The sequence below is a fragment of the Coffea arabica genome, chromosome 6c, assembly GCF_036785885.1.
Source record: "Coffea arabica cultivar ET-39 chromosome 6c, Coffea Arabica ET-39 HiFi, whole genome shotgun sequence".
NCBI classification, from domain to species: Eukaryota; Viridiplantae; Streptophyta; class Magnoliopsida; order Gentianales; family Rubiaceae; genus Coffea; species Coffea arabica.
Genome location: NC_092320.1, coordinates 8,461,384 through 8,488,521, shown reverse-complemented (window position 1 = coordinate 8,488,521; position 27,138 = coordinate 8,461,384). Strand labels below are relative to the sequence as shown.

At 37.4% G+C, this 27,138-nt stretch overlaps 2 protein-coding genes and 1 pseudogene across 5 annotated transcripts; 1 reads left to right on the top strand and 2 right to left on the bottom strand.

The window, feature by feature from the left end:
• Positions 1–4,968: 4,968 nt before the first annotated feature.
• Positions 4,969–15,703, top strand: LOC113693573 (ABC transporter G family member 32). The gene is made up of 24 exons (XM_027212105.2): positions 4,969–5,761; positions 6,317–6,437; positions 6,562–6,650; positions 6,729–6,813; positions 6,932–7,091; positions 7,167–7,243; positions 7,343–7,396; positions 8,062–8,152; positions 8,230–8,531; positions 8,609–8,890; positions 9,081–9,397; positions 9,479–9,639; positions 9,750–9,853; positions 10,438–10,597; positions 10,844–10,966; positions 11,091–11,182; positions 11,264–11,596; positions 11,669–11,959; positions 12,985–13,068; positions 13,190–13,323; positions 13,415–13,642; positions 14,359–14,530; positions 14,613–14,867; positions 15,232–15,703. Exons 1-24 carry the CDS (start codon positions 5,487–5,489, stop codon positions 15,502–15,504), a joined length of 4,263 nt encoding a protein of 1,420 aa, XP_027067906.1. The 5' UTR covers positions 4,969–5,486; the 3' UTR covers positions 15,505–15,703.
• Positions 15,704–16,349: 646 nt separating this feature from the next.
• Positions 16,350–17,851, bottom strand: LOC113692400 (mRNA cap guanine-N(7) methyltransferase 1-like; annotated as a pseudogene).
• On the bottom strand, positions 17,778–26,895 carry LOC113691588 (transcriptional corepressor LEUNIG). 4 transcript variants are annotated; one of them, XM_027209793.2, is made up of 19 exons: positions 26,766–26,895; positions 25,879–25,976; positions 25,673–25,767; positions 25,157–25,453; positions 25,006–25,076; positions 24,798–24,882; positions 24,608–24,680; positions 23,806–23,855; positions 23,349–23,591; positions 23,028–23,204; positions 22,388–22,582; positions 21,685–21,784; positions 21,471–21,574; positions 21,178–21,324; positions 20,344–20,499; positions 19,970–20,086; positions 19,176–19,382; positions 18,578–18,703; positions 17,779–18,179 (listed from the first exon to the last, which is right to left on the bottom strand). In XM_027209793.2, exons 1-19 carry the CDS (start codon positions 26,798–26,800, stop codon positions 17,877–17,879), a joined length of 2,679 nt encoding a protein of 892 aa, XP_027065594.2. In that variant the 5' UTR covers positions 26,801–26,895; the 3' UTR covers positions 17,779–17,876. The 4 variants fall into 4 exon arrangements, with proteins under 4 accessions (XP_071908728.1, XP_027065594.2, XP_027065593.2 ...); XM_027209792.2 differs by having other exon boundaries at positions 17,780–18,179; positions 24,976–25,076; XM_072052627.1 differs by lacking the exon at positions 23,349–23,591 and having other exon boundaries at positions 17,778–18,179; positions 24,976–25,076.
• Between the last annotated feature and the right edge of the window lie 243 nt (positions 26,896–27,138).

Genomic DNA, 27,138 nt, shown 5'->3' with positions numbered 1-27,138 from the left:
CTCTTTTCCGGTTTGATGCAAGGAACCGAAACGAATACTTGTGGGAGCTTGGTCTGATGATTATACGGTGGATTCATTATTTATTAAAATTTCATATTGATTAGACGTTATCGATGACTGGATCATATATATATATATATCCAGATACTTTTCGAGGAGTAAATCATTAAGGTACTTGTCAATATTTCAGAAAATAATTTTGTTTAACATGTAACATGATGAAATGTCAATTATAATTTGGAAAAATCGTTCAAAATGTTTCTCATATTTGTCAAATGATTTTTTTCGTCCCTCTTACAAATTCATATTGATCAAATTTGGTTTCTATATAGGTTTCCGACTAGTTTTTTGTTAGAATCCATCACATACCTTGCACGCGATCATTTTTAAGGACAAAATTATCAAATTAATTTTACACAATTCGATCCATAGTCCCTCGTATTTTACAAAATAAATTTTTTCGTCTTTCACATTTCACAAAATGAATTTTTTTGTCCCTCACATTTCATAAAATGAATTTTTTCATCTCTCATATTTTATAAAATAAAAATTTTCATCTCTCATTTATCATGTATATGAAGAGTTTTTTTTTTTAAATCCATATATGTATCTATTTAATTTCACATGAACAATACAAATAGAATGTGTACAACTACAATTAACCTATTTAGACGAAATCAAATAATTTGGACATTGTCCAGTGTTTATATCGAATTAAATTTGGATAAAAAATAATCAAAAAAAAGTATGACAAAAATAAATAAGTAATTGGCACTTCCAAATTTTAAGACAATCACAAGTAAGTAATTCAATTGTTGATCTTAAAGGTAGCGAATAAAAATTTCAAATTTAAACTGCAATTCGTTAGCATAACTATAGAATTCGAATTAGAACTCATTAATTAGATGGCCTTATTATACAATTCAATAAATGAATTATTACTAAAAGAGAAAAGACCATAAATATTGAACAATTTCACATAATGAAATCAAATAAATATATTCATGGGTTTAAAATAAAATTGTTAGTTTTAAACCTATGTATATATCTATTGAACAGCATGTGTACAATTACAATTAACATGTTTAAGTAAAATCAAATAGAGATATATTACATACTATTCGTATTATTCAGGTGAAATCAAATAGAAATATACGTGGATTAAAAAAACTATTCATACACATAGTTAATGAGAGATAAAAAATTTCATTTTATAAAATATGAAGGACGAAAAAACTCATTTTGCGAAATGTGAGGGACTATGGATCGAATTATGTGAACTTTAATTTGATAATTTTGCCCCTTAAAAATAATCGCGTGCAAGGCACGTGGTAGATTCCGACTAAAAACTAGTCGGAACCTAGGTATGATGAATTTATAAGGGACGTAAAATTGCACTTTTAAAAGTGAGGGACGAAAAAAGTTATTTTATGAAATGTGAGTAATGTTTTAAATGATTTTTACTTATAATTTTAATATTTTTAGCTATGACAAAATATTCTTTTAGGTGGTCAGTGTCGCTAGTTTTCTTCGCGCCTTGTAAATTAGCACATGCACCGTCAGTTTCACTCCCATAATTACGTAGGACAAATCATATTTTCCAACATTTTTTTTAAAAAAAAAATTCGAAACTCAACATTATTGTAGCCAGAAGTTGACAGATGGCAACAGTTCCTTGTTCTAGCCTAGGGCTACCATATCTTTTTGGTCTCCTATGCATGCTTTCAATGTGCATCACTTTAAACCACAATCTCAATGAGTTCGCGAAACAGAAACAGAAAGAAGGAAAGTCATATTCATCCAACCACTTGCGTGCAATGGACCCAGAGGAATTAATCCCAGTGTCTCCAACACCGCAAGAGCTGGCTTAGCAGGGGCCACCAATTCTTGGTCATGTTTCTGAGTTACTTGATAAGCGCGCGCGCGCGCACATATATATATATATATATATATATATATACTGTTTTCTTTTTGTGCCAAGAGCCAAAGAAAACTGGCATTCGTGAAGTTTTACTCCATTTCACCTATAAATAGTTGTACTACATTATTGTTTTTGGTCCATTGTACATTCAAAGGTTACGACTTTAACGCAATAAGTCCCGTCTCTATGGGATGCTTGAAGGGCAAATGAACTGCCACGATTCCTAGAAATCGTTTTCCAACTTAGAATGCACTTGACATGATTCAGTGCCACATGCCAATTGAACCAACCCCTTGATTATTTTTTCTAGCTTTTACTCTCCTTGTCAAAGTTTTGAGTCTTTATGGGTTTTCGTACTTCCATGTTGTTCTTTCTGCAACATCAACCTTAAGTACACAGATCACGTCTCACCAACTCTTTTTATTCTGGTATGGTTAAAAGGGCAAAAAGCAAGGAAAAAGCTTCTGCCATATATCAAATGAGAGAATTGAATCAATCATAAATAGACGAAAGAAGTACTATAAATAAAATTAACCTGAGGGTACGGGCACAAGCACAAGTTCTTGACCTTTATCCAATGAGAGTTTTAAACCTCTCTGCTCTATGAGTAGTTAATTGCCATCAATGATTAATCGAGAGAGTATTATTCTAGTAAAATTTTGTTTGTACAAAGTGTTGGGAATCATGTATACCGCACAAAGGTACACCAATGAGAGTTCGAAACTTGAGGTAATTAAACCAGAGTCATCCATGAGAACTGGCAAAGAGGTGCTTGTCTAGGTTTCATATCCATACCTCCGCACGCCAAGAATCGAAAGTTAACCTTGGTCCCGAAAAACAAAAAAAAACAATTGGTCAATAGTACTGTAGTAATAGGAGAGCAAACCACAAAGTGGGATATTCATATAGTGCTTAAATAAAAAAATGTTCAACTAATCGTCTTCCACATGTATCAGCTAACATTTACTTCATCGCCTTATTTGCAAGCCTGAAACCACCACGTTACTCCCTCCCACCGCCTTTCGAGTCCAAATCGTTTTTGACTTAAATGCAGTCTTTATGCCTTTCCTTTTTTTCTCTTTGGTTTTTAGAAGTAAGGTCCTTCTATTTGTTTTTCAAGATCATTAATGTGTATCAATCCATTTTGGCCGAATGTTGTTGTGCATGCGATCATGTTTCTTGCTTTATCGATGTAAACTTGAAAGGGACCTTGAGTTGTGGTCGGCCCAAACCCCAAAGATTATGGCCAAGTCTTCTAGAATTGGCAAAATGCGGTACTAAATTTGGTAGGAGTTACTAGTAATCTGCAATCGTTTTCTTCGTGATGGATACACTCTTAATGAGAAAGTCATCAGCTTCGACCAGCAATTGCAGCCCATTAAATAAGGGTTGAACGCCTCCTCGTAAAGACTCGGACGTTTCCATTCCAAATGCAGTTGAACAGTTGACGATTGCCGGCCACGAAATTAAAAAGTTTATTGTTTAGACTTCAAAAAGCAGTTCAAGAAGATTTTGTACAGAGCGTTCTTTCACTGGCATCTTTTACCTGCTGCGTAATCAATAATTGAACATTGGTATTATTGATCTCTCATCCGTCATGAGTAAACACAGCCACGAATGTGATGTGTACGTGTTTTGTCCAGTTATATAATAGTTAGCTAAGGTTAGATTCTTTTACTCTCACTCTCCCCTCCCTCCCTGTTTTTCTTTTAGGTCTATACTAATAATGTGATTCACTATTATGTACTACATCAAATGACTGTACATGATAAAAATGGCTATGTTGTAGTAGTATAGTATGTTCAGTGTCAGCTTATTTATTTATTCATTCTTGGTCATCATTCAATTATCACTTCAATTTTCTCATTTGACAAAGCAATATGTTAAAAGTCTCAGTCATGAGTCATAAAGCGAGTTAGCACGGGCTACATTTGTGGAAGAAGTTTAGAATAAAAGCAACAATTGATAAAGAATAATTGAGAATTCAAAACGTAAACATTTTACTTAATGGATTACCGACATATCCCAATTTTTTTTTTTTCTGTTACACACTAATATGTAACAACTAAATTATACCCTGTCATTTATTGACACATGTTCCTGGCAAGAGTTGAACGTAACTAAGAGTGGGTCCATTGTAATAATTTAAAGAGGACATGTATCAATTAATTAATTAGAGGGGAAAACCACAACAAATGGTCCATTGCATTTGAGCTTCGTAGTTTTTTAGTCCCTCATTTTAAAATAATAATGATGCATTTTGGTCCCTTTCGTCCCAGTTCTCATTTCTATCTACATTTTCACGTTAATTTAATTCTAATTTTGAACTAAATTGAACCAAAGCTAAATTTTTTTTTTTTTTTAAAAAGGCCATTCTTAAGGCGCCTCAATTCATTTTTTGAACACCTTAATTCATGTGTAATTTTTTTTTTTATCAGCAACGATACATTTGTATAACCTACTCTATCCTAATCTAGCGGAGGGGAGCCTAAGGAGGATGTGGTAGAAGACTAATAAATATACAAACTAAACTAGATCAAAAGAATACTATGACATAATTCTTAGATTATTTTCACTGCAAATGAGGTTTGAACTCTCACCTGCACCTGCAGCCCTACCGAGCCATTGGTTATGTTTCACGTGTAATTAGTGATCACCTTTTTCCGGTTATTCTCCAGACTTCTTCCGTATCCCTGATTGTTTTACCTTTTTACCTCGAACGTTCAATAAACCAAACGAAAGGGAAGAAAAATGCGCAGCCGTCGTTTGCTCTCGAATTGAATTTCTCCATCCACTGAAAAAAAAAAAAAAATTTTAAAAAAGCCACAAACAGTAAAAAGCACCATCACAACCGTTACATTTCAAATCACCGCGTTATCCTCTTCTCACTCGCGCCACTTCACAGTTCACTCCACATCGAGCGTTTCTCTAGCACACCGAGCTTCAGTAAAGGACGCGTGTCAGTTACGTTCCGAAGTCCGAGGGTGTCGAATGTTTAACTAACATGCATGCCGCCCCGCCATATTTCTTTCTTTCCCGCAACATTCAATGCAGCCCCTCTGCTACCATCCCTTTCCACACACTGGAACACTCAACAGTCCAAAAAAATGCAAGCAGCTCAAATATCCCAAAAAAAAAAAACTGACCCAATCCGACAACTCATTAGTCATTCATTCCTCTTACGCATTACCAATCGAAACAGAAATCTTTGTTAGCATCGACGGAGAGGCTTGAATTTCAGGGAAGAGAGAAAAGCAGAGTAAAAGACCGGGCTCTTTCGCTCTCCATAAATGCATTGCTCAACCACCGGTACTAAGTAGTAGTTGAATTTTAAACACACCTATACATACACCTTCACTGTATCTCTATATCTATATATATTTATATAGACTAGGATAACCTCCACAGTCCCAACCACAAATGCCGACTCCAATTTACTCTTCCACCTTTTTCATCACCTTCACCTGCTAATCTTCAAGTTTCTTCTGAACCTTGCCTCACTCCTGCGGAACAATTTTGTCATTTTTTTAAAATTTATTTTTGCTGGAGAAAGTTTTGATAGATAATGTGGAATTCGGCGGAGAATTTGTCCGTGCGGTCGTCCTCGTTTAGGGAGGACGACGACGACGAGGAGGAGCTGCGGTGGGCGGCGCTAGAGCGGTTGCCGACTTTTAATCGAGTGCGGAAGGGGATTTTTAGGAATATGGTAGGAGACAGAGTGCAGATCGACGTGGATAAGCTTCAAGTTCAGGAAAGAAAGGTGGTGTTGGATCGGCTGGTTAATTCTGTAGATGATGATTGGGAGAAGTTCTTCAAACGCATGCGCCGCCGATTTGATAGGTTCATTCTTTGTCTAGCTTTCTTTTAATTCATTTGCTTGCTTGGTTCGTGAGACTTTAGAAATGTGAAGGCGATGTGAAACTGAAACTTTGCAATGAGAAGGACGTTTCAAAAAAAAAAAAGAAATGGTGTTATAGTTTCCGATGACTGCAAAAGTTTCTTTAATACTATCTAACTAGTGTTTAAAAGATTAGGGGGACCGATATAATCGGACCTCCTGTTAATTGCCTATTTTGCTGAGCATTATGTTAACTAACTAAAGTCAGAGTTGGGTTTTTTTTTTTTTTTGGGGTTATATATTTTCTCCACTTGACGTTTTTATGTTTCGTTACGTTTGTTTTTGGACTTTGAGTTGGCTAATGGTGGACTTAGCTGAAATTAGGAGATTATGATGCTTATATTTTCGGGACTGGTACATGGTAGCGAAATTGAAGTGATGCCTTGCCTTTTGAAGTTGAGGAATGTGGCACAAAGAATGCAGTTTGAGTGGTGCCTTTTCCACTGCTGAAAATTGATAATTCAGCATTTAAATAAACTGAAATCCTGGAATTGCAGAGTGGATTTGGACTTTCCAAAGATTGAAGTTAGATTTCAGAACTTGAGGGTTGAATCATTTGTTCATGTTGGCAGTAGAGCGTTGCCGACCATTCCAAATTTCATTTTCAACATGACCGAGGTACATTTAGGTTTTCCCATGTCTCCAGCAACAGGTTGTGTTACCCTGCATATCGTTCTTATCTGATCTCTTCCTCCTTTTTGTTTTCTTTAACTCTGCCCAACCTGCCCTTTTGGCGATGAAGGCTTTGTTAAGGAATCTCAGGATACACGGCGGCAAGAGAAGGAAGTTAAAAATTTTAGATGACCTCAGTGGGATAATTCGACCTTCCAGGTGTGCAGAAAATTTTATCTTCAATCTAGTTTGGGTAGTTTCTAAAAGATAATATATGATATGGATGTTAATTTGCAGATTAACTCTCCTGTTGGGCCCTCCAAGTTCTGGAAAGACAACACTGCTGCTGGCCCTTGCTGGACGAATAAAATCAGATTTACAGGTACTGGAACTCTGATCAAATTTTGAACTCCTGTTTATCATGCCACAGACCACCATAGAATATATGAATCGCACTCTCTTTTTGGACAATATCAACCAAAACCTTGATTTCTTCAAAGATGTCAGGAAAAATAACTTACAATGGACATGGTTTGAATGAGTTTGTTGCGCAAAGAACATCTGCTTATGTCAGTCAACAAGATTGGCATGTGGCAGAAATGACTGTAAGAGAAACTCTTGACTTCTCAGCACGTTGTCAAGGAGTTGGATCAAAATATGGTAAGCTTTATGATATCTTTTTTCTCTAAGAATGAAATTCATCACCTTGATCCTGAACTGTAGACTTCATGATAGAGATGCTTTTGGAGCTTTCAAGAAGAGAAAAACTTGCTGGAGTAAAGCCTGATGAAGATCTTGATTTATTCATGAAGGTACAAATACTCCTTTGAGTGTCTTGCTTCTTATTGCTTGATCATTCTACATCTGGAGTCTATATACTCATTGATTTCTTTATTTTTTGTTCGGAAAAGGCATTGGCTTTGGAGGGGAAGGAGACAGGCCTCGTGGTGGAGTACGTCTTAAAGGTATTTTCTGTGAGCAGGTTATGTTCATTGCTCATTGGCATTTCACTATGGCACTGCTCTGGACTCGCAATCCACATCAACATTTAAACTTGAAAGTAAAGAAAAATGTTTCCGTTTTATAGTATTTATTGTGAGTCTTAGAGTTCATAGTCTTACTTCATGGTCAAACCCTTGTTTCTTGGTTTAGCAGCTATCTTAGGAAGCTTTACAGATCAAGTTTGACAGTAATGTGTTGTAACTTCAAAGTACAGGCAATAACATTACTGAATAACGATGCCCACTGGCTTAATTACGTAGTGATACCTCTGGTACTTTGTGCTTTTGTTTGTATGTGAGAGGGAGGGAGAGGGAGAGAAAGTGCAAAGGTTATTCATGCCAAAAGTCTGTAACCAAACACAAGCCCCCTTGTCGAGAGAGAGAATTTTGTAATGATTCCACAAGTTCCAAGTCATTAAGCAATCAAAACGCAATAGCTTCCTAGTTGTAGTTCTTCCAAACGTCACTGTAACAGTAGATTCTCAAGACAATTGGAGGTATTTTATATAACTTAATGCCGGACTGCAATTGAGATGGATGAGATACCCTACATGCTGTTTCTGTTTTGCCACCCAATAGTAAACAGGGTTGTTTGTTTTGAACGAAATACTAAAATCTATATCACAAAGATTCTAGGGTTGGATCTTTGTGCTGAAACCCCTGTGGGAGATGAAATGCTTAAGGGGATATCTGGTGGCCAAAAGAAGAGGCTTGCAACTGGTAAATTCTTTAGGCTGCTGCTTTTTGACCATGGATGGCAAGTTTTATCATCACGCTTACTTACCCATGTCTGATAGGTGAGCTATTGGTTGGTCCGTCTAGAGTGCTATTCATGGATGAAATATCAAATGGACTTGATAGTTCAACTACTTATCAAATTATCAAGTATCTAAAGCATTCTACCCATGCGCTTGATGGAACTACAGTTATTTCTCTACTTCAACCTGCTCCTGAGACATACGAGTTATTTGATGATGTAATACTCTTGTCTGAGGGCCATATTGTATACCAAGGGCCCCGTGAAGCTGCTCTTGATTTCTTTTCATTCATGGGATTCAGCTGTCCGGAGCGGAAGAATGTTGCTGACTTCCTTCAAGAAGTAAGCGCTAGATGTCTGGTATTGGACTAATTGCTTTTACCTGGTCTTTCAATGTCTCAGTATTCTGTTTTCTGTAGGTTGTGTCAGAGAAGGACCAAGGGCAGTATTGGTCTGTTGATGACCGCCCTTACCGCTACATCCCAGTTTCAAAGTTTGCAGAATTTTTTCGTGCATATCGTGCTGGGAAGAACTTATCTGAAGAGCTGGCAATTCCTTTTGACCAACACTATAATCATCCAGCAGCCTTGTCGACATCCCAGTATGGAGTGAAGAGGAGGGAACTCCTTAAAACCAACTTTGACTGGCAATTGCTACTAATGAAAAGGAATTCATTTATCTATGTTTTCAAGTTTATTCAGGTAATCTTCTAATGAAGTATCTTAGACTTTAGGAGTTAAACCATCTTAAGACAAAGACTAGAAATCAAAATGGTGTACCAATTGTTCACCATGTATGACAATATATGTTTGTACTTGCATTTTTGTGTGCTAGTAAATTCATTTTACGGAGCATATTCTGATCTGAAACCTCATTTATCCTTTTCGCCAGCTACTTTTTGTTGCTTTAATCACCATGAGTGTATTTTTCCGCACAAGACTTCACCATGATACAATTGATGATGGAGGTCTCTATCTTGGCGAACTGTATTTTGCAATGGTGATTATTCTTTTTAATGGCTTTACTGAGGTTTCAATGCTGGTTGCCAAACTTCCTGTGCTTTATAAGCATAGAGACTTGCACTTCTACCCCTGCTGGGCTTATACACTTCCTTCTTGGGTCTTGAGTATTCCAACTTCACTCATAGAGTCTGGATTTTGGGTGGGAGTTACATACTATGTGGTTGGATTCGATCCCAATATTATCAGGTAATGTATTCTGTGGCTAATGCACCGGACTGTATCTGTTTACTGCATAGGAAGTGTAACATGTGATTCACTAACTTGCAGGTTCCTTCGGCAATTCCTGTTATTTTTCTTTCTGCATCAAATGTCTCTATCTCTTTTCCGCCTGATAGGTTCCTTAGGCCGAAATATGATTGTTGCAAACACTTTTGGAGCTTTTGCCATGCTGATTGTCATGGCTCTTGGGGGATATGTCGTTTCAAGAGGTAACTGGAGATTCTATGACTCCGTTTCATAGCTTTTTTGCTATTTAGGCCTCTTCTTAAGTACATTGGGATTTCTTTATGCCAATTTATCTGCTATGTTATTGTTACAGACAGTATACCAAGATGGTGGATTTGGGGGTTTTGGATTTCTCCTCTCATGTATGCCCAAAATGGTGCTTCTGTAAATGAATTTCTTGGGCATTCCTGGGATAAGGTAATTGCTTGAAATTGTAATAAAAAATTTTACTGGATTTTTTAAAGTATTAACTAAATTATTGATGCCATTATATCATTAACATGGACAACCATGTGCACAAGGATCCTACAGTTCTGGGTTCTGGGAAAGGTTAAGAGCATAGAAACAGAGGCTATTTTTATTTATCAAACCCGTTAATTTGCATGGTGCAAATTGAAGTCAATTTTCTTTTGCAAACGTTTCCCGTGATGCCATTCTTGTCTAACCGCAGTTATTACCTAAGTGATTTACAAGCATAACTAGTGTAGTAAGTTGCAGCTTTTGAGACTCGCACAGAAAAGTGTCTTTAGCTTGTTGCTTTTAACTTCCTATTTCACTGGAAATTGCATGCAAGACAGGATTGCGAGTAGATTTTGTTTGACAGTCAGCAGTCAAAAAGATTCATTAAATTCCATTCCTAATCTTACGTGATTCTTGCTTCTACTCAACCATTGCTCTCTTCTCAGAAATGCAGTCTTATTAAACTATTCTGTCCTTGAAAAGCTCCTTTTGAATCTCAAGATGTAATTGAATTAACTGCAATATGCCCTTTATTCATGCAGAGAGCTGGTACCAATTCATCATTGCCTTTGGGTGAAGCATTGCTGAAGGCACGCAGTTTGTTCTCAGAGAGTTACTGGTACTGGATTGGTTTAGGGGGTCTACTCGGATTTACAATCCTGTTCAATTTCCTGTTCACTGTTTTCCTGACGTACCTTGATCGTAAGCCATCTACTTTGCAGAATGACTCCCTAGAACTGCACTATCAATAATCATAAATATTAGAATAGTTGTACACATAAGCACACTTCATGGAAGCATGCCAAGAATGAATGAGGTCATTTTGGCTTGCTCTCTCACTTACTGAATCCCTCTCTCTCTCTCTCTCTCTTGCGTACATACTTACATTACTGTAAAGTTTTCCAAATTTCTTATGTCATGTCTTTATCTGCATCACAATGTTTGCAGCCTTAGGGAAGCGACAAGCTGTTGTTTCTGAAGAAGAGATTCAAGAGAAAGAGACTACAGCAAAAGGAGAACCTGTCATTATCCAATTACGAGATTATTTGCAGTTTCCGGGCTCACTTGCTAGTAATAAACTCATGAACTTGTTTTAATTTTCTTTTTGCCTGTTTCAAAGGCATGCTTTCCTTTTTTCTTCTTCACTTGATAGCCATTTGTCACCTATCCAACTTCCCATCTTGCTTTGCTTCAGGAAAAAGTTTCAAACAGAAAGGGATGGTTCTTCCATTTCACCCACTTTCCATGTCTTTCAGTAACATCAATTACTATGTTGATGTGCCCCTGGTGAGTATAGTGCTGGCTTTGTAATCTGCAATTGGTCTTAAGGTACTTGTAAGAAATATTATCACCTCCAAATTGTTTCAGGAACTGAAGCAGCAAGGAATATTGGAAGACAGACTGCAGTTACTGGTTGACATTACAGGAGCCTTTAGACCTGGTGTGCTGACCGCATTAGTTGGAGTAAGTGGTGCAGGAAAAACCACCCTTATGGATGTACTAGCTGGCAGAAAAACTGGTGGAATCATAGAAGGAAACATCCATATATCTGGTTATCCAAAGAAGCAAGAAACTTTTGCTAGAATATCTGGTTACTGTGAGCAGAATGATATTCACTCCCCTTGCTTAACTGTTCTCGAATCACTTCTTTTCTCTGCTTGGCTACGCTTGGCATCAGATGTTGATTTGGAAACACAAAAGGTATGTCATAAAATGTGTTAGCCTTGATATGTTCTGGTTAGGAGATGACTCTGCTTAATTATATATTTTCAGGCATTTGTTGAGGAGGTGATGGAACTTGTGGAGCTCACTCCTCTGAAAGGAGCTTTGGTTGGTCTACCCGGAGTTGACGGGTTGTCTACAGAGCAAAGAAAACGGCTCACAATTGCAGTTGAACTAGTTGCAAATCCTTCCATAGTATTTATGGATGAACCCACATCAGGATTGGATGCAAGGGCTGCTGCTATTGTGATGAGGACTGTGAGGAATATAGTAAATACAGGCAGAACAATTGTCTGCACCATACATCAGCCAAGCATTGACATATTCGAGTCCTTTGATGAGGTCCTTCTCTCTGTCTCTCAAATCAGTTTTCTCAATCCTTTGTTATTAATCTTCTGGAGACACATTTTCTTCTTCTGTTGCATCACTATAATATGTAGATATCTTTGTTTCTTCAAACATAACCACAGTAAAGAAACATTGCTCCTTAGGATAGAATCACCTTCTAATGATTTTGGATATTTAATTCAATTGTCAATCTACAGTTCCCTCAAACCACTAAAGCATGTGACAGTTTAAGTCACCATTCCAAGATGCAAAAGCAAGCATGGTGGGATCATTTGAAAATGAATAGAACAAATCCCATGTGTGTTCCACTCATATTTTTAGAGCAACATGTAATCGCTATTACTTCATGAATTCCTTAATTCTTGTCTGTGTGTCTGCATGCAAAAATGCTTGATTGTCTGTATATAAATCTGTAGTCATACCTTGTTCAACAATAGTGTTAATAAGAAATATGTCAAAAATATCATCTGACTTGATATATGTGAATTGTTAACAGGTAATTCTTGTCTGGGCCATTCTGAGTAGTAGTTATTTTTAGCAAGCACTAAAATAGGAACAATGTTGTAGAGAGGCCCTATGTATTTTCTGTTGCTTCCTGTACCAATGGAATAACCCTATTGCTCGTCATATGCTTATTGATGTTTAGCTGGAGGGTGCCAAGTGATTCAACCATTTTAGGAGATACGAACCACAAGCCAATTTCTCAAACCTTTTGCTTACTTTGTAGATTGACCAGGAAATGAAATTTTTGCTGCTCTATGCCTATTCCCTTAAGTATGTAAGGACTTCATGTTTTTGCAAGTAGGATTCTGGAGGAATAATAGAAGTATAGCTGTTCTTTCTTTGAAAATTTCTTATCTGTAACTATCCTGTAAGCGGGAATGCTGGATGAAAATTTTCCACAACTTAACACTTTCCTGACTTATGGGGCTACTGGGTATCTTCCTTTCACATAATAAGTTATGTTATCGGTATATGTTTCTGGCCATTCATTTTACTTGATCTCTCTGTGAGTGCAGCTTTTATTTATGAAACGGGGAGGAGAACTCATATATGCTGGACCATTGGGGCCAAAGTCATGCAAATTGATAGAGTATTTTGAGGTAGGACTTTCAGATGCTTTTATTTTCTTTATGGACTGTGATTGCTAATGCAGCAAGAGTTGGCTCTTTGTTTTCTTTCATCTTATTGTCTTTTGTCTCTTTCTTTTGCATGTGTTTCTAGGCAATTGAAGGTGTGAGAAAGATCAGACCTGGTTATAACCCTGCTACATGGATGCTAGAGGTTACTTCGTCAGCAGAAGAAAATCGCATTGGTGTTGATTTTGCAGAAGTTTACCGGAGATCTAATCTTTTTCAGTACGTAATTTTCACATTATGTTAGCCTTTATCTTTCCTCCTTTTGGTTCCAGATGTCATTTTGGTGTTTATATCCTCTTTTATGTCACAGACGGAATAAAGAGCTGGTTGAAAGGCTTTCTAAACCAAATAGTGACTCGAAAGATCTGATGTTTCCTACAATATATTCCAAGTCCTTTCTAGATCAGTTCCTGGCTTGTCTTTGGAAGCAAAACCTCTCTTATTGGCGAAACCCACAATACACTGCAGTTCGCCTCTTCTACACCTTCATTATATCTTTGATGCTGGGGACAATATGTTGGAAATTTGGCTCCAAAAGGTTCTAATTTGGCATCTTTTTATCACTGTGTTGCTATATTATTGATCTTAGAGTAAAGCATGCTTTGCCATGTTTGAATGAGCTGTTTCCTTATAGAGTTTGATTTGAATGATAATGTTGGTTAGCAGTCCAGACAAATAAACAGCGTTATTGAAGGATAACATGCTTCACCTTGTAAGTCAACCAATAGAGGTTCAGTAATTGGGTAATAGCAATTTTTTTTTTCAGAAAGGATGTTGTTAAGATGACTCGATGCCCATGTCCTAAGTGTGTGATATTAGAATTACCTGGTGGCTTCTACCAATGGAACATGGTCATGGTATTATTTACATATTTTCTGGGGTGGAGATTGAACTTTTTAGTTCCCAGTCTTGTTGTTGTGCAATATTTAGGAATTGTGATTTAAAGTTGCTTAGACATGCAGCTGGCTGAATGTCTGCTAAGATAATACAGTTGCTACAATTACATTTAAAATAAAGGAAATGAATATCTTTCCTGTAAAGTTGAGTGGCGGTCAAGTTGTTGGAAGAAATTTAGCATTTAGTGGCAGAGAGCAAAAAGGATAAGTTCATTTATGTTCACTTTTGTTTGTATCATTAAATTCATATGCGCGGTTTAGCTTTTCCTTTATTGTGCATTAGCTTCTGCTCTTCTTGTTCCCATATATTCAGCCTTACTAGTATTTTCCCTCAGTTTTGTGCTTATATATCTTGCAGGGATACACAACAAGATCTATTCAATGCTATGGGATCCCTATATATTGCGGTGCTGTTTATTGGAGTCACCAATGGAGCTGCCGTTCAACCAGTAGTTTCTGTTGAAAGATTTGTTTCATACAGAGAGAGAGCAGCGGGGATGTATTCAGCTCTACCGTTTGCATTCGCTCAGGTAGGATTTTCTCAGAAATATTATCTTACTGTCATTTGGTCCTAGGACTGATATTATCTTTTTCCTAATCCTCTCCTCCCAGGTTGCTATTGAGTTCCCCTATGTGTTCGGGCAAGCACTAATATACTGTGCAATATTTTATTCCATGGCCTCCTTTGAGCGGACGGTTTCAAAATTTATTTGGTACATGTTCTTTATGTACTTCACCATGTTGTACTTCACCTTTTATGGGATGATGACTACTGCAGTCACACCAAACCATAATGTAGCTGCCATTATAGCTGCTCCATTCTATATGCTTTGGAACCTTTTCAGTGGATTCATGATTCCTCACAAGGTAATGGAATCTTAGGTTCTCCTCTATTTCTGTTGTAGTTCATTTACCAGCTAGTAATCACTTATGAGGAGACCTGCTATCTTACTCTTAAAAAATGCCATCGTTGCAATATGAAATGCATGCCGTGAAGCCAAGATTGAGATTTTAAAGGTATCTGGTGTCAGTCATCCCTTCAAGGAATCATCATTGTCGTAGACCCAGCAAATCAGAAGGGACATGCATATTGTTTATCAGCTACAAATGCCTTTTCTCGTCATTATCATTAGCATGAAGAATCTGATTAACACACACATGGATCACATATTAGATGACTTTAAATAAGAAGGCTATGTACTAATGAGTTCAGTTTTTCCTTTCTGTACAGAGGATTCCAATATGGTGGAGATGGTACTACTGGGCAAATCCTATAGCATGGAGTCTCTATGGCCTTGTTGCCTCACAATATTCTGACAGCGATAGACCTGTAAAGCTATCGGATGGGATCAATTCACTTCCTACAAGGCTTATGGTTAAACACGTTTTTGGATTTAGGCATGATTTCATTGGGATTGCTGGATTTATGGTGGTTGGTTTCTGCATCTTATTTGCAGTGATTTTTGCTTATGCAATAAAAGCTTTTAACTTCATGAAGAGATGATTTTGGTAGATTTCAGCACTCTTTAACACTGTTTCCTCCAAGGGATGCTCCATTGATACGTAAGTAGATAATATTAGTAGGTATAGAAAAGCTGGAAATCATTAGACCTGTATAGGGCTAGACTTGTATTATAGACTGATGAAGATTTTACTTCATTCTTTTGCACACAACAAACAATGACCAACTGAAATTTACCCAATTCGGCTGTTAAAGCAATTACCTTTTATTTTCTTTTTTTGAATCGAAAGGGTTACGAGGCTTGCCATTCTCTTATGTACTCGACTTGATATACATCTATCTCATAGATTAGTAGACTCCCACGTCTGTTATACTTATGGTTCAAAGTTGGTTCGGATCGTTTCACACGGTTTCGACGAGATGCAAAATTTAAAGCATTTAATATTCTAAAAATTGTGAATAATATTAAAAATATTCTAAACAAAAATAATAAAAAAATTAGTAAAAGAAAATCTGTAAAATGTAAATTTGCGAGTTGACTAGGATGATTCAGATTGATTTGGCTGAGATTATCCGTATCGGAGACTTCTCGACGATTCAGCTGAATTCTCGACAAGTCAAGTATTTCGAAATTATCTCGTTCCGATATCGTATCGGAGGATCCGTTTTGATAACGACTGGACCGAGACTTTGAAACATGGACTTGTACTTATAGAGGGAGTCCTTCAGGACCAGTTAGTAACTCCGCTATGAGCATCACATCCATATGTCCCCTCCTTGCGGCAGCGGGGTATATAATTGATTTGGTAACAAGTCATTGGTTATATTTGGTAATTAAACGTACTGGTGCTCTACAAAATTGATCAGCGACCTGATGACGCTGGGAAAAAAATCAAAGCTTACACGTTTACACCTCGTCTTTGTCAGATCACCTTTGGCTCTTCTTCAGTTCTTTAGATTCTAATAATTGGGCCTTGCCCCTTGAAGTTTGGATCTGTTCATCAGTCTGAAGTCAACCGTATCCTCTTTGGCCACATGCATCTTGCCTTGCTAACTTCTTTTGTAAGGTTATTCATAACAAATGCCAAATACAAATTATGCTACTTTCCGTTCATCAGGGTGATGAAGAGTAGACTCGTCTCTGTTTGCCTCGCCCAAAACTCCCGGGCTCCGCATGAGCTGTATGAACTCGTTCCTCTTTGAATACTAATCCACAAAAGCACGGAAGTTTTCCACAAAAACTGGTTCCAATTCATACTCTTCGGCCAATGATTTGAAGACGTGAAAAGAAAAGGCCATTCTGGCAAGTCAACCGCATCTTCAAGGTGGAATTGGTTAGTAGATCCCAAAGGGACTTGAACATTGAATCCTTTTTTCTGGACATTCCTCTTCAAACATATTACCCAGTAAACACGCTCACTATTACCAAAACCCAATCCCTCAGCTTTTTCAAGCCTTTTGAGGATAACATCGGCATCTGGCGTTGTTCCCGTAAAGGTGCCTCCGGGACGAACCGAAGCTGATACATTGGCCAAAGCCCGCGGTGCACGTGCCTCTTTAGACCGTGAATAAATGGCAGACTCGCTACGACAAACACCAAAACGGGCATCATCTGCTAAAACCCTCAAAACAATCTCCACACAAAAAATCTTCGCCGGGAATGAGAACGAAAGTATCTTTTGGTGCGGCTGATGATGATAATGATCAGAATCTCCATTGACGGCACGGCAGTCTTCAGTCATATCAACGCCAACATCATATCCAACCTTTGCTTCGTTCCACTTGTTCAAAAGATCAAGAACTGATCTGCTTGTCTTGGCAAAAATTTGAATCAAGACGCCCTTGATCCAATTGTTAAGCTTTCGTTGATGGATATCCAACCCGTCTTGCTTCCAAACTCTGATTGGTCCTTGCACTATAATGATCAGCAACTCTCTTCGCAAATTCTTTCGCAGTATGTTAGTTGAATACTAGTAACGAAGTCTCTTAAAGTATTAGTAACTTCCGGAAGTATCAAATCACTCACTTGATTTATTGCAAATGAGCCAATTCAACTTACCAATAATTTGGCGTTGGTTTGTTCACCCGTCCTTCATGGACGGTGTAATCCGAAAACATACTAGATAATTGACATCTCAACCATACCCAGCCACCCAATAAATTTTTTACAATCTTCGTTTATTTTTTTTTTTTACTTGTTTTAGTCTTGAGGATCTGACGTAATTTTTGTAAAAGAAACAGAAACATAGAAAACGGGTCACTGTCTGGATTGAAGATCATTTGGGACCAGTCAGGAGCAAGTTCGTCTGAGAATCTTGGGTTTTGAAGTCAATCTACCACTTGTGGGTATAAAAGCTCTACGGGCATTTCTTGCCATAGAGAAGGGCATTGACAAATTCACTCCAAAATTAACCTCATTCACTCTCGACACGGACTGCTCTGGAAGGAAGAAAGGTAATCAATGAGACAGCTTTTGAACTGAAACTTTTTAGGAGTTTCTTATACATACATTCACACATCCTCCTATATACACTTAGGTAGCGAATACAATACATACACAGACTAGGAAGGATTATATCACGAAATTTCCTTTGGCACGTAAATTTCAGGACACTGCGTAGACTTTTTTTCATGCTTTCAGACCTTTTTTTTTGGAGCTTTAGAAAGCTTTCAGACTCGTCGCTTATTGTTGTTTGGTTGTTTCCCCAACAAGTTAGCTGCAAATGAAGGATAACTATATTTAGTAGGTCTTCGCACAGAATTATAACCACAGGGATAGACTAGAATCATCAAAATCAGCCAATTCGTTTCGTTTCTAACTTGATAAAACTGAGTTGGGGTTTTTCCAACAGAAAATGAGTAATATTATAAATAGGAGCCAAAATGCAATACCACGTAGTATAAGATTGAGATGATCATAATTCACTGTGCAACATTTAGGTTGCTTTCCGAGGAGCTCTTTTTTAGTAAAGCTATGTATAGGAAGGTTTGCACTATGCCTTTATATAAGTTTTCCAACCAAACTGTACTTCTGAACCAAAAAGAGCAATCACTACAAAAACTATCGAATCGTTAAGCACAGAAGAGACTGGAAAACAGAGAGTCACTTCCAGACCTTGATGAAATTGTCTTCACCAACTGAAGCAACCAAACCGGAAGGATTTGATACTGCCAATGTCTTTGTTGGCTGTCCAAGCGCAGTCATCATCTTGTTTTCAGCCATATGCCAAAGCTCCAGAGACTGATAAAAAAAAAAAATAACGCGTCACACCATCAATGACTATGAAAAGTAATGGAAGAAAGGGTGATGCTAAATGGCTTCAGATAGACGTGCGTATTTGTTGAAATGTCAAGGACTTGAACCTCTGACATAAGCACAAGAGTCTGTAGGAAACTGTCTTTGAGCAAGGATTATTTATTGAGTCATAAAGTGATCAAAAAGCTCCGTTCTCATTGTAAGGCACATCTAAAACTCTCTTTTTTCATTCTTCTTTTCCCTTACCATGTGCATATGAACAAATTAAGACGTATCAAGAATTCATTGTCACAGCAAATAAGAAACAAGGGAAAAATCCTATATTCTTAATTGGATGTTAAATGTCTCATATATGAGCATCGGTTTAGCTGAATCCATATAATATGGCTTCTAGGATCACGTAGACGTAGATTTGCGCTAGTGAAACTGGAAACAATAATATGAAAATATGACTTGCCTCGTTAGAACCAATCACAAGCAACGAAGATTGACAGGGATGAAAAGCGCAGCAGCGGAACTTTTTGCCAGTGATGCTTAACTCATGCATGCACTTTTGCTGTCCACAGGAACCAATCTTCCAGACTCTGATAGAATCTTCACTTAAAGAAGCCAGATATTCACCAGAAGAATTCCAGCATACACAAAGAACATCTGTGGCGTGATCCTTCACGATTGGAAAAAAAAAAAAAAATTGAAGAAAACGAGCAGCAGCACAGATCTCTCTAGTATTCAACATCACTCCACAATTAGAGACAAATCCAGATAGAATAGGTTTCATTGATCTCATTCACAAAGCTTGACTTGCCTATACCAGTGCATGATTCCGATAAACTTATTAAAACATCATTAAATAACAACTACCTAGCTTGCAAGACCTAAAAACTAGATATATGTAATGACAAAGAAAATCTGAAATCTATTTCAAACACCTTTAGATTCTGAATATCGGGCACAAGTTTAATTACAAGACTGGTCATTCGAAACCTGGAGACACTGAATTCAAAACTTACAAAGGGTCCTCTTTAATGCAAAAATTGCATACTGACAAGGAAAAGATATTGCAGCATTACTTCTACTAGATTCAGGGTTGCTATCCAATTTAACATTATTCACCAGCTCTTATCTCCTGATACTAACTTGATCGAGAAAACAGTAACACTTTTGGTCTCTTATGGAACCATGCACACATTATAAAGGAACTCTTCAAAAAAGGCTCTAAAACAAAAAGGATATCTAGAACAACTGACTAACCTTTAAAGGATATCTAAATGTTTGGGTTTCGATATCAACTATGGTTACACCATTTCCAACTGCGGCTGCAAGGTACCTTCCATGAGTAGGTTGAAATCTCACCTGGGTTGCACCAACCTGAAATTTGCCAGTAAAAGTACAAAGTAAAACATACAAGTGAAAATAAACAAGAGAGCTAAGGTTGGACCACCGATCATGGTCACACTTTCTTAAGATAGATCCTGGCTTCAATTCTCCTCACCTATTTTCCTAGTTCCCTCAAATGCAGAAAAAACAATTTTGAAACACTATCAGGAAAAAAACAGTGTGACAAAAAGATAAGTCACTGGTGCCCAAAAGAAAAGAAAATCTGTTGCTTTGTCAACTCTTTATACCTTCAAAACTCCAGTACAAGCGCCATTCCTGATACTCCAGTATCGTATCTCCCTATCATCATCACAGGAGCACACAAGATCCTCCTTCCTTGGGTGCAAGTCCACTGATATTACAGAACCACTATGGCCCATGAAAGTTTGAATAGGACAGTCTTGCTGCATGATGAAGTTATTTATTTAGTTCATACTTTATGTAAATCCTCCAACGTATTCTTGAAGCATATTATAGGCTCACAAAATAAATGATTTCAATCAAAAAAAATCCTTCCAGCAAAGTAGGTGCAACAGGTTCCACCATGCTGTCATTCATCAGCTATTACTGATGTAGTGGAGATCAAGAGTGCAGTAGTTTCTAATCAATAGAATGATTCGAATCAAAGGAACCTTCAAGTCAAAATCAAAGACTAGTTACATGTTCGACATATGCTTCTATGTCCAAGAAAACAAGTTCAAATGTCATTTTCAGGGAAGCAAATGATGTTGATAGCTATCAGTATTGGCTGGAAAATAGAAGGTATGTCAATATCTCATGAGAATCAGAAGCAGCTGCTACTGCATTTTAGTTGAAGTAAGCAATTTATAGAAAAAAGCAATCAAGAATGTATCTTCCAATTCAGTCAATCAGATACGAAAAGATATATTTGATTTGAGTTCCTTAAGATCAAATTAACCTTCATATAACATGTAAGCACATGAAGATAAAGAAGATACTTTGGACTCTCATTTGACAGGCCAACCAAAAGCCAAAACAGTCTTACGAGGCTTGCAACTTTAACATTTACACAAAGTTAACTTCCACTAGCTACTTAATAATGTACATATATATCAGCTTACATTATCAACATTCCAAATCTTGACAGTCTTGTCAACAGAAGATGTAGCAAGCCTCGGCAACCTTGATCCAAAACAGAGATCTGTGATTGCAGCAGATTGTTCAAATTGATACCTCTCTTTTCTTGATTCTGTGCACCATAATACAACCTAACATCATAGAACCACCAATTAAAAATGTATCTGATAATTAATGAAAACGGAGAGTATTAATAAACCTGAAACTGTTGCTCCACTTTGTTATTGCACCTTATATCATATTGTGTTGATAATTCTGAAATTAACACATTCTATACCTTTCTGTTGACTCCACCAGTTGCAATAAGCTTCCCATTTGATGAGATGCCGCAGCACTTCACATTATCAGTATACATAGTTCCAATCTCCAACAGTGTTGTATCTATCGTTCACCAAAAGAAACCATCCATAAGTCATCAACAGCTTGACAGCTGTTAGATCACAGACTGCCCAAAGGAAAGCAAACGCTACAAGTCAAACATTGATTTTTACCTGACCATCCAGTAGGTGCACTTCCAGGATTGTCAGGAGACAGAAAATGTGCAACATTAGCTTCCAAAGGTCCACTTTCTGTTAACTGATCAAGGGCAGCCTGCAACCAACACTACTGTCCATTATAACTCAGCTGAGGGAAAGGCTGATAAGCATTCATGTGAAATCTGCAATACTGATGCAAGGAAGAAATTTTGTGCATTGCAAAAATAACTTGTAAACAATTGTAGTCATGGAACAAAAGCATCGAGTGTTCTTGATGCATTCCCCCGAAAACAGATCCCAAAAATTCTGTTCATGAAACTAGACCTCGCAACAACCAACACAATCTTTTCAAAATAGCACTACGATTTACTTTTTGCATGTTGTATCTCCTTTGGGAATATCTCAAGTTCTCTTGCCTGTAAGCAGGTCAGTTCTAAACAAGAAAAACTGTATTACTTCAATCATAGGACTTTAATCAACCTAGGAAAAAGAGAGTTTTTTCAAGTTTTCAAGTCAAACTAGAAGCATATTGTGAAACACAAAACACAGTTGATAGTAGGTTAAGTTGGAAGAAGCAGATTGTAATACCAGCAGCCATCCAGAATGTAATAATTGCTCCTTGGAAACTTCTGAATATTCATGGCTAAGTCAAAGTACTATCATTGACTGCTTAATTAAGGACAAATGCATGTGAGGCAACAGTGGGAAACACAGGTACCTTAGAAGAAAAATCTTTTGGAGGTAAATCAGGGATTGGTAACATATCTCCCGTTGTATTTGTTAAGGGTGTCGAGGGAGTTGAGGGTGCTGAATTTGGGGTCAATGCAGGGGTGTTTGCAGCTCCTGAGCATTCTGGAGGACATGTAAAGGACATTGGTTGCTTTCTTTTCTTCAAAGGCTGCTTCTTTGACACCTAAACGAAGAAATAAAACTGAATAAAAACTTTGAAAGTTGAAGAAGACGTATACTTTTATTACATGAATTGTGTGTTGATAAGTTGTATTGGAATCTCAGCCATTAAAAAAGGCAAATAAGGGTTCAGAAAGTGATGTGGGAAATAATTGTCAATTTTCATAGAAAAATAATAAGCCAAGACAAACAGCAAAATACAGCACTGCCCAGATTGAAGTCAAGGAACTTCTATTTATCTTAGAGTTGACACTGCCACTGAAGGAGTCACATGCAACTATATTTGAAGAATGGGATAACACCACTCTAAGAATGAAAAATCAAAACAGGCAAGTCATTTGTGCCACATGGATTATGAGACTACATGCTTCACCTAAGACATACTGGATATTTCAGGCCTTGTTGAGCTTAAACACTTCTTCAAGATAGCGTCTCCATAATTTGCAAACCTGATCATATTCTCTAGAGGTTTTTGAAATGGTAATATCGTCAGTGCTGCCACTAGCAGCTCCTGCTCTATCTGCTGGTGGGATTTGGCATTCTGAATTTTCTGATGTTGATCCAAGAGGTATAGGCTGCATAAATTGCTGATGGCATTGGTTGTTCTGCAGCAGTCGCTCATAGAACTGAAACAACTCACCCACAAACCAAAACATAAATGAATAATAATAATAATTAATAGTAAAAACAAGCAAAATCATTTCAAGGGAGCCAAGATTCAAGGATGAGTAACAGTGCTCAGGAAAGTCAATAATTATACAGATTGGAACCTTTGCGGGAATTTCTGTGTCTCCATGAGAGAAAATAGGGTGACCTACTTCAGCATGCAAAATGTCAGGAATAATATTGCCAACTAATTTCTGTTCACTGTCCTTCGCATAGTTCTCCCTGACAATATTCTGATCCATGAGAAGCATTCTTATTTGCTGATGTAACTGAGGTTGGGCAGGTTGATAAGGGTGAACAAGAGACTTTTTCTGCTGGTAAAGTCCAGGTTGAAGCTGATCAAGGCTCTAATTACAGAAGAAACAGAAACTACTTCAATGAGATTGGATCAAAAGCAGGTTGCAATTTAGGATACATAATCAATTATTCACCAGCTAGAAAACCTGGACTTCATGAAACAAGACAACTGTACGGTTTGATTTGTTTATTTTTCTTAAATGCAATATTACTTTAGTAGTCTTACTAGTTTATGTCTGGAAGTAAAAACTTAACCCTACTCACCATGAGTGGCCAACCCTTTAATGGCAAAGTGTTCACTGCTTGATTTGATCCTGAAACAAAAACAGCGTGTGAATTTTAAGCTCAACTGGATGCTTGATACAAATAAAATTGACCTCAACTCCACTAGCATCCATCATGCCTGGTAACCTGAACTAGATAAGGAAATGGATCACTAAGGTTGGAGTAAGAAAGCTGTCATAGGATGCAAGGAGGAGGGTCCTTACTGACCAAATTTCACCTTGCACCTAGTCAAAGTCCAAGGTTCTTCTTTGTGGAGATTTAATCTGATGGGCGAATCAACAGTTGAAACTGAAATTCAGTGTCTAGACTTGCAAATCTACCTTGTCTAGGCAATTCTTGGGCAAAGCAGAGCCTATAAAGACATCTTGAGCAGTTGGCTCCAGTTTGGTCAACATGGAATAGCTTAATCATTTTCAACTATTACCCAAGTATTAAGATTTTCACTTGCAAATGATAAAACTCAAGTAAAAGGAAATGAAACTCGATAAATGAACGAGCTGTCCACTCTTTCAGGTTATACTACTTGTCTTTGTGGTTTTATTATCTGGAACTATTTATACAATTTCCGGCACACCCAGGATCCAGAAAAAGGTAAAGAAAAAATATCCATAGAGGCAATAAATGAGAATGAAATCACTGTACATCACAAATTATAGGTTTTGCCACCATATATTACCATGTCATGTAAAACAATACCCCCAGAAAGAACTGCATGAAAAATTTAATCCCTAGGTAATTTGAAATTGGAAAAATGCAGTAGATGGCTTAGAAAGAAGCTAACCAATAACTTCAGTCAGTGATCCATCTAAACCAGTATATCTAGGGCTTGGGGAAATCATCAAATTCTTTAGGTCCTGTTCCAGCATGTCAAAGAAGAAAAGATGTTAAGTAATTAATCAGAGTAAGGTCATAATCATCCCCTTATTTGATTTTTTTTTTTTTTTGGCAAAGTAAGAAGGAAAAGAAATCACTTTAGATGCCAAAGGTTGGTGCTTTTGATCTTTCACTCCTTGGCATGACTTTAAATTGCCAACAGGTGTATCATGTCCTAGTTGCCTGAAAATTTTCAATTACAATAAACTTACTATGAGAAATACAAAACAGTATACCATAAAGCAAGTTGAGTCAGTTTCAAACACGAAGATCTACCCTGAAGGCTGGTCTCTACTGACAGCTGACCTTACTATTGAGGTATGCATTGCATCGGAAAGCAGGCCAACCTTGCCACTGTCCTGTGACAGCATATACCTCTGCAGCAATATAAGGGTAAGATGTCAAGAAGATAAATGCTGTAATAGTGACAATACTTACCAAAGACCTGAAGTATGACCTTCATTTGGGCCTCAGACAGAACATCATCCTGATTTTGAGGGTTTAAGGCTTCATCAGACATCTTTTGGGCTGTGGCATAAGACATTCCAAGCTTTTGCTCAGCAAGAGCATTGCTGGCAGTGCCGTGCTGAAGCTGAGCCTCAACTAATTGGCCTTGGCACTGGCGCTGCAGCTGTTGCTGTTCAATATGCTTTTGAAGGACAAGTTGCATGTGCATCTGTTGCAGCAACTGCTGTTGAGAGTTCTGCGGCCACTTCTGTTGCTGAAGCTGCTCTCGTGGTTTCGAAAGAAGGGGCTGCATTCCAGAACCAAGAGAAGGTGAGCAGAAACCTTAATCTGTGTCTCACTGTCGTCATGCTGCTGGTAAGCAACTCTTACTTTATTATAAGCATAGCTTCATAGAATATACGATTGGTACTTCACACAGACATAACATGACCGAAGGAGGAATCCAACTCATGAAAGAGTACAGCGCCAGATAATTCTATACATTAGCAATGAACCGATCCAATACCTCATTGTTAGGCCCTGACCACCTGTATCTAGCAATGAAGATATCCCAAAACACTGACCACCACTCGGAAAGGAAACCACCAGGAGTGTCAATAGCTGCAACCATAGGTAAGCCATTATTGAAGAGCCCATCTCTACAAACTAAAAAAGAAAGTAAATAAAGGAAATTAAATTTTATTTAATCAGCTTTGCTTCCCGACTTCTTACCGGCTGGTTTTGTAGGTATCTTGGCTTCTGTTTGAAATGTTCTAGCAGAGTTACCATATTTTCTCTTCACAAGATAATCGTGGATGTAAACATCTAACCTGTTGGAATCATAAAAAAAACCGGGATCTTAGTGCGAGAAAACAAAAATGAATATATATATATATAAGTAAATTTCTAGACATTAGATAATTTATAGGACAACAGAAGATAAGGCCTAAAAGAATCCAATAATTTGACCCTGAAATCACACGAATGGAAAAAGTTGCACCATAACACCAATGATCAAGCCATAAAAATATACGAGATGAAATCTATAAAAAAAAAAAAACTCTCCTATAACTGAAGCATACTGCATATCTCCACAAAAGACATACATGTTGAAAAAATGAACAAATACATTAAGGCGGCACAATAACAAAGTACTATCAGAGTCCTTGTGATTGTCAGAGCCAGACGTCCTACAGACAGAAGAAATCCCTGCGCTTCTTTAATTAGACAAACTTCAAGTTTCAATAATATTGATTAAATAAAAAAAGCCGATACCTACAACAATATTGTTGTATCAGCAGGCATCCTCAAAACCAACTCAACAACATTAACCAAAAAATGAAAAAAATAAATAAACACACACACACACAAGCCCGTTTGCCAAAAACTACAAACCATGATAGCACAAACAACCCATGATCAAAACAAGTAATCTAAACTTGATACAAACCATGAATAAAAAAAAACCCCCCCCCCCCAACAAACGTTTGACACAGAAAATGATCAAAACATTGAAATGAGAGACCGTTGTCAAAAACATATACCATTAAAATACAAAAGGATATTACAAATGTGTACGAGTAAAATACTACAGTACAGTACTAGTTAGAAATACTTGCATTTTATCAGCCTCCACTGTAGAATGATGAGCCATTGGGAGGAAAAACCTCTTTCCAAAACCTCAATCACCGAAGAATGTCAAGCCAAGGTACACTTTATAAAAATGGCAATTTTTTTTTTTTTTTTTGTTTGTTTGGGGTGGTGGAGTGGGTGGTGTGTACGTGAAGAGCTCGTGGTCTTTAATTAAAGGCGGTTGAGGTTATGGCCTTTTGGGAGAGGAGAATTTGTCTGTTTCTGCTTTGCAGGCAGAAGTAAGCAAGACATGCAAATAGCGAGTGTCAGCACTCAGCAGTAGAGTGGCAGCGACAGATTGCTTCCTACCCTTAACATCAAAGTAAAAAGATTTCAGAAGATTTTTCCTTTTAATAAAAA

Excerpts from the sequence above, each read along its gene's own strand:
- LOC113693573 (XM_027212105.2), top strand. The coding sequence starts at position 5,487 with ATGTGGAATTCGGCGGAGAATTTGTCCGTGCGGTCGTCCTCGTTTAGG. Across the intron at positions 8,891-9,080 it reads ATGTTTTCAAGTTTATTCAG|CTACTTTTTGTTGCTTTAAT; the intron begins GTAATCTTCTAA and ends CCTTTTCGCCAG. Across the intron at positions 14,868-15,231 it reads GATTCATGATTCCTCACAAG|AGGATTCCAATATGGTGGAG; the intron begins GTAATGGAATCT and ends CTTTCTGTACAG.
- LOC113691588 (XM_027209792.2), bottom strand. The coding sequence starts at position 26,800 with ATGGCTCATCATTCTACAGTGGAGGCTGATAAAAT. Across the intron at positions 25,077-25,156 it reads TGTCTGAGGCCCAAATGAAG|AGGTATATGCTGTCACAGGA; the intron begins GTCATACTTCAG and ends ATATTGCTGCAG. Across the intron at positions 24,681-24,797 it reads ACCAACCTTTGGCATCTAAA|GACCTAAAGAATTTGATGAT; the intron begins GTGATTTCTTTT and ends ATGCTGGAACAG.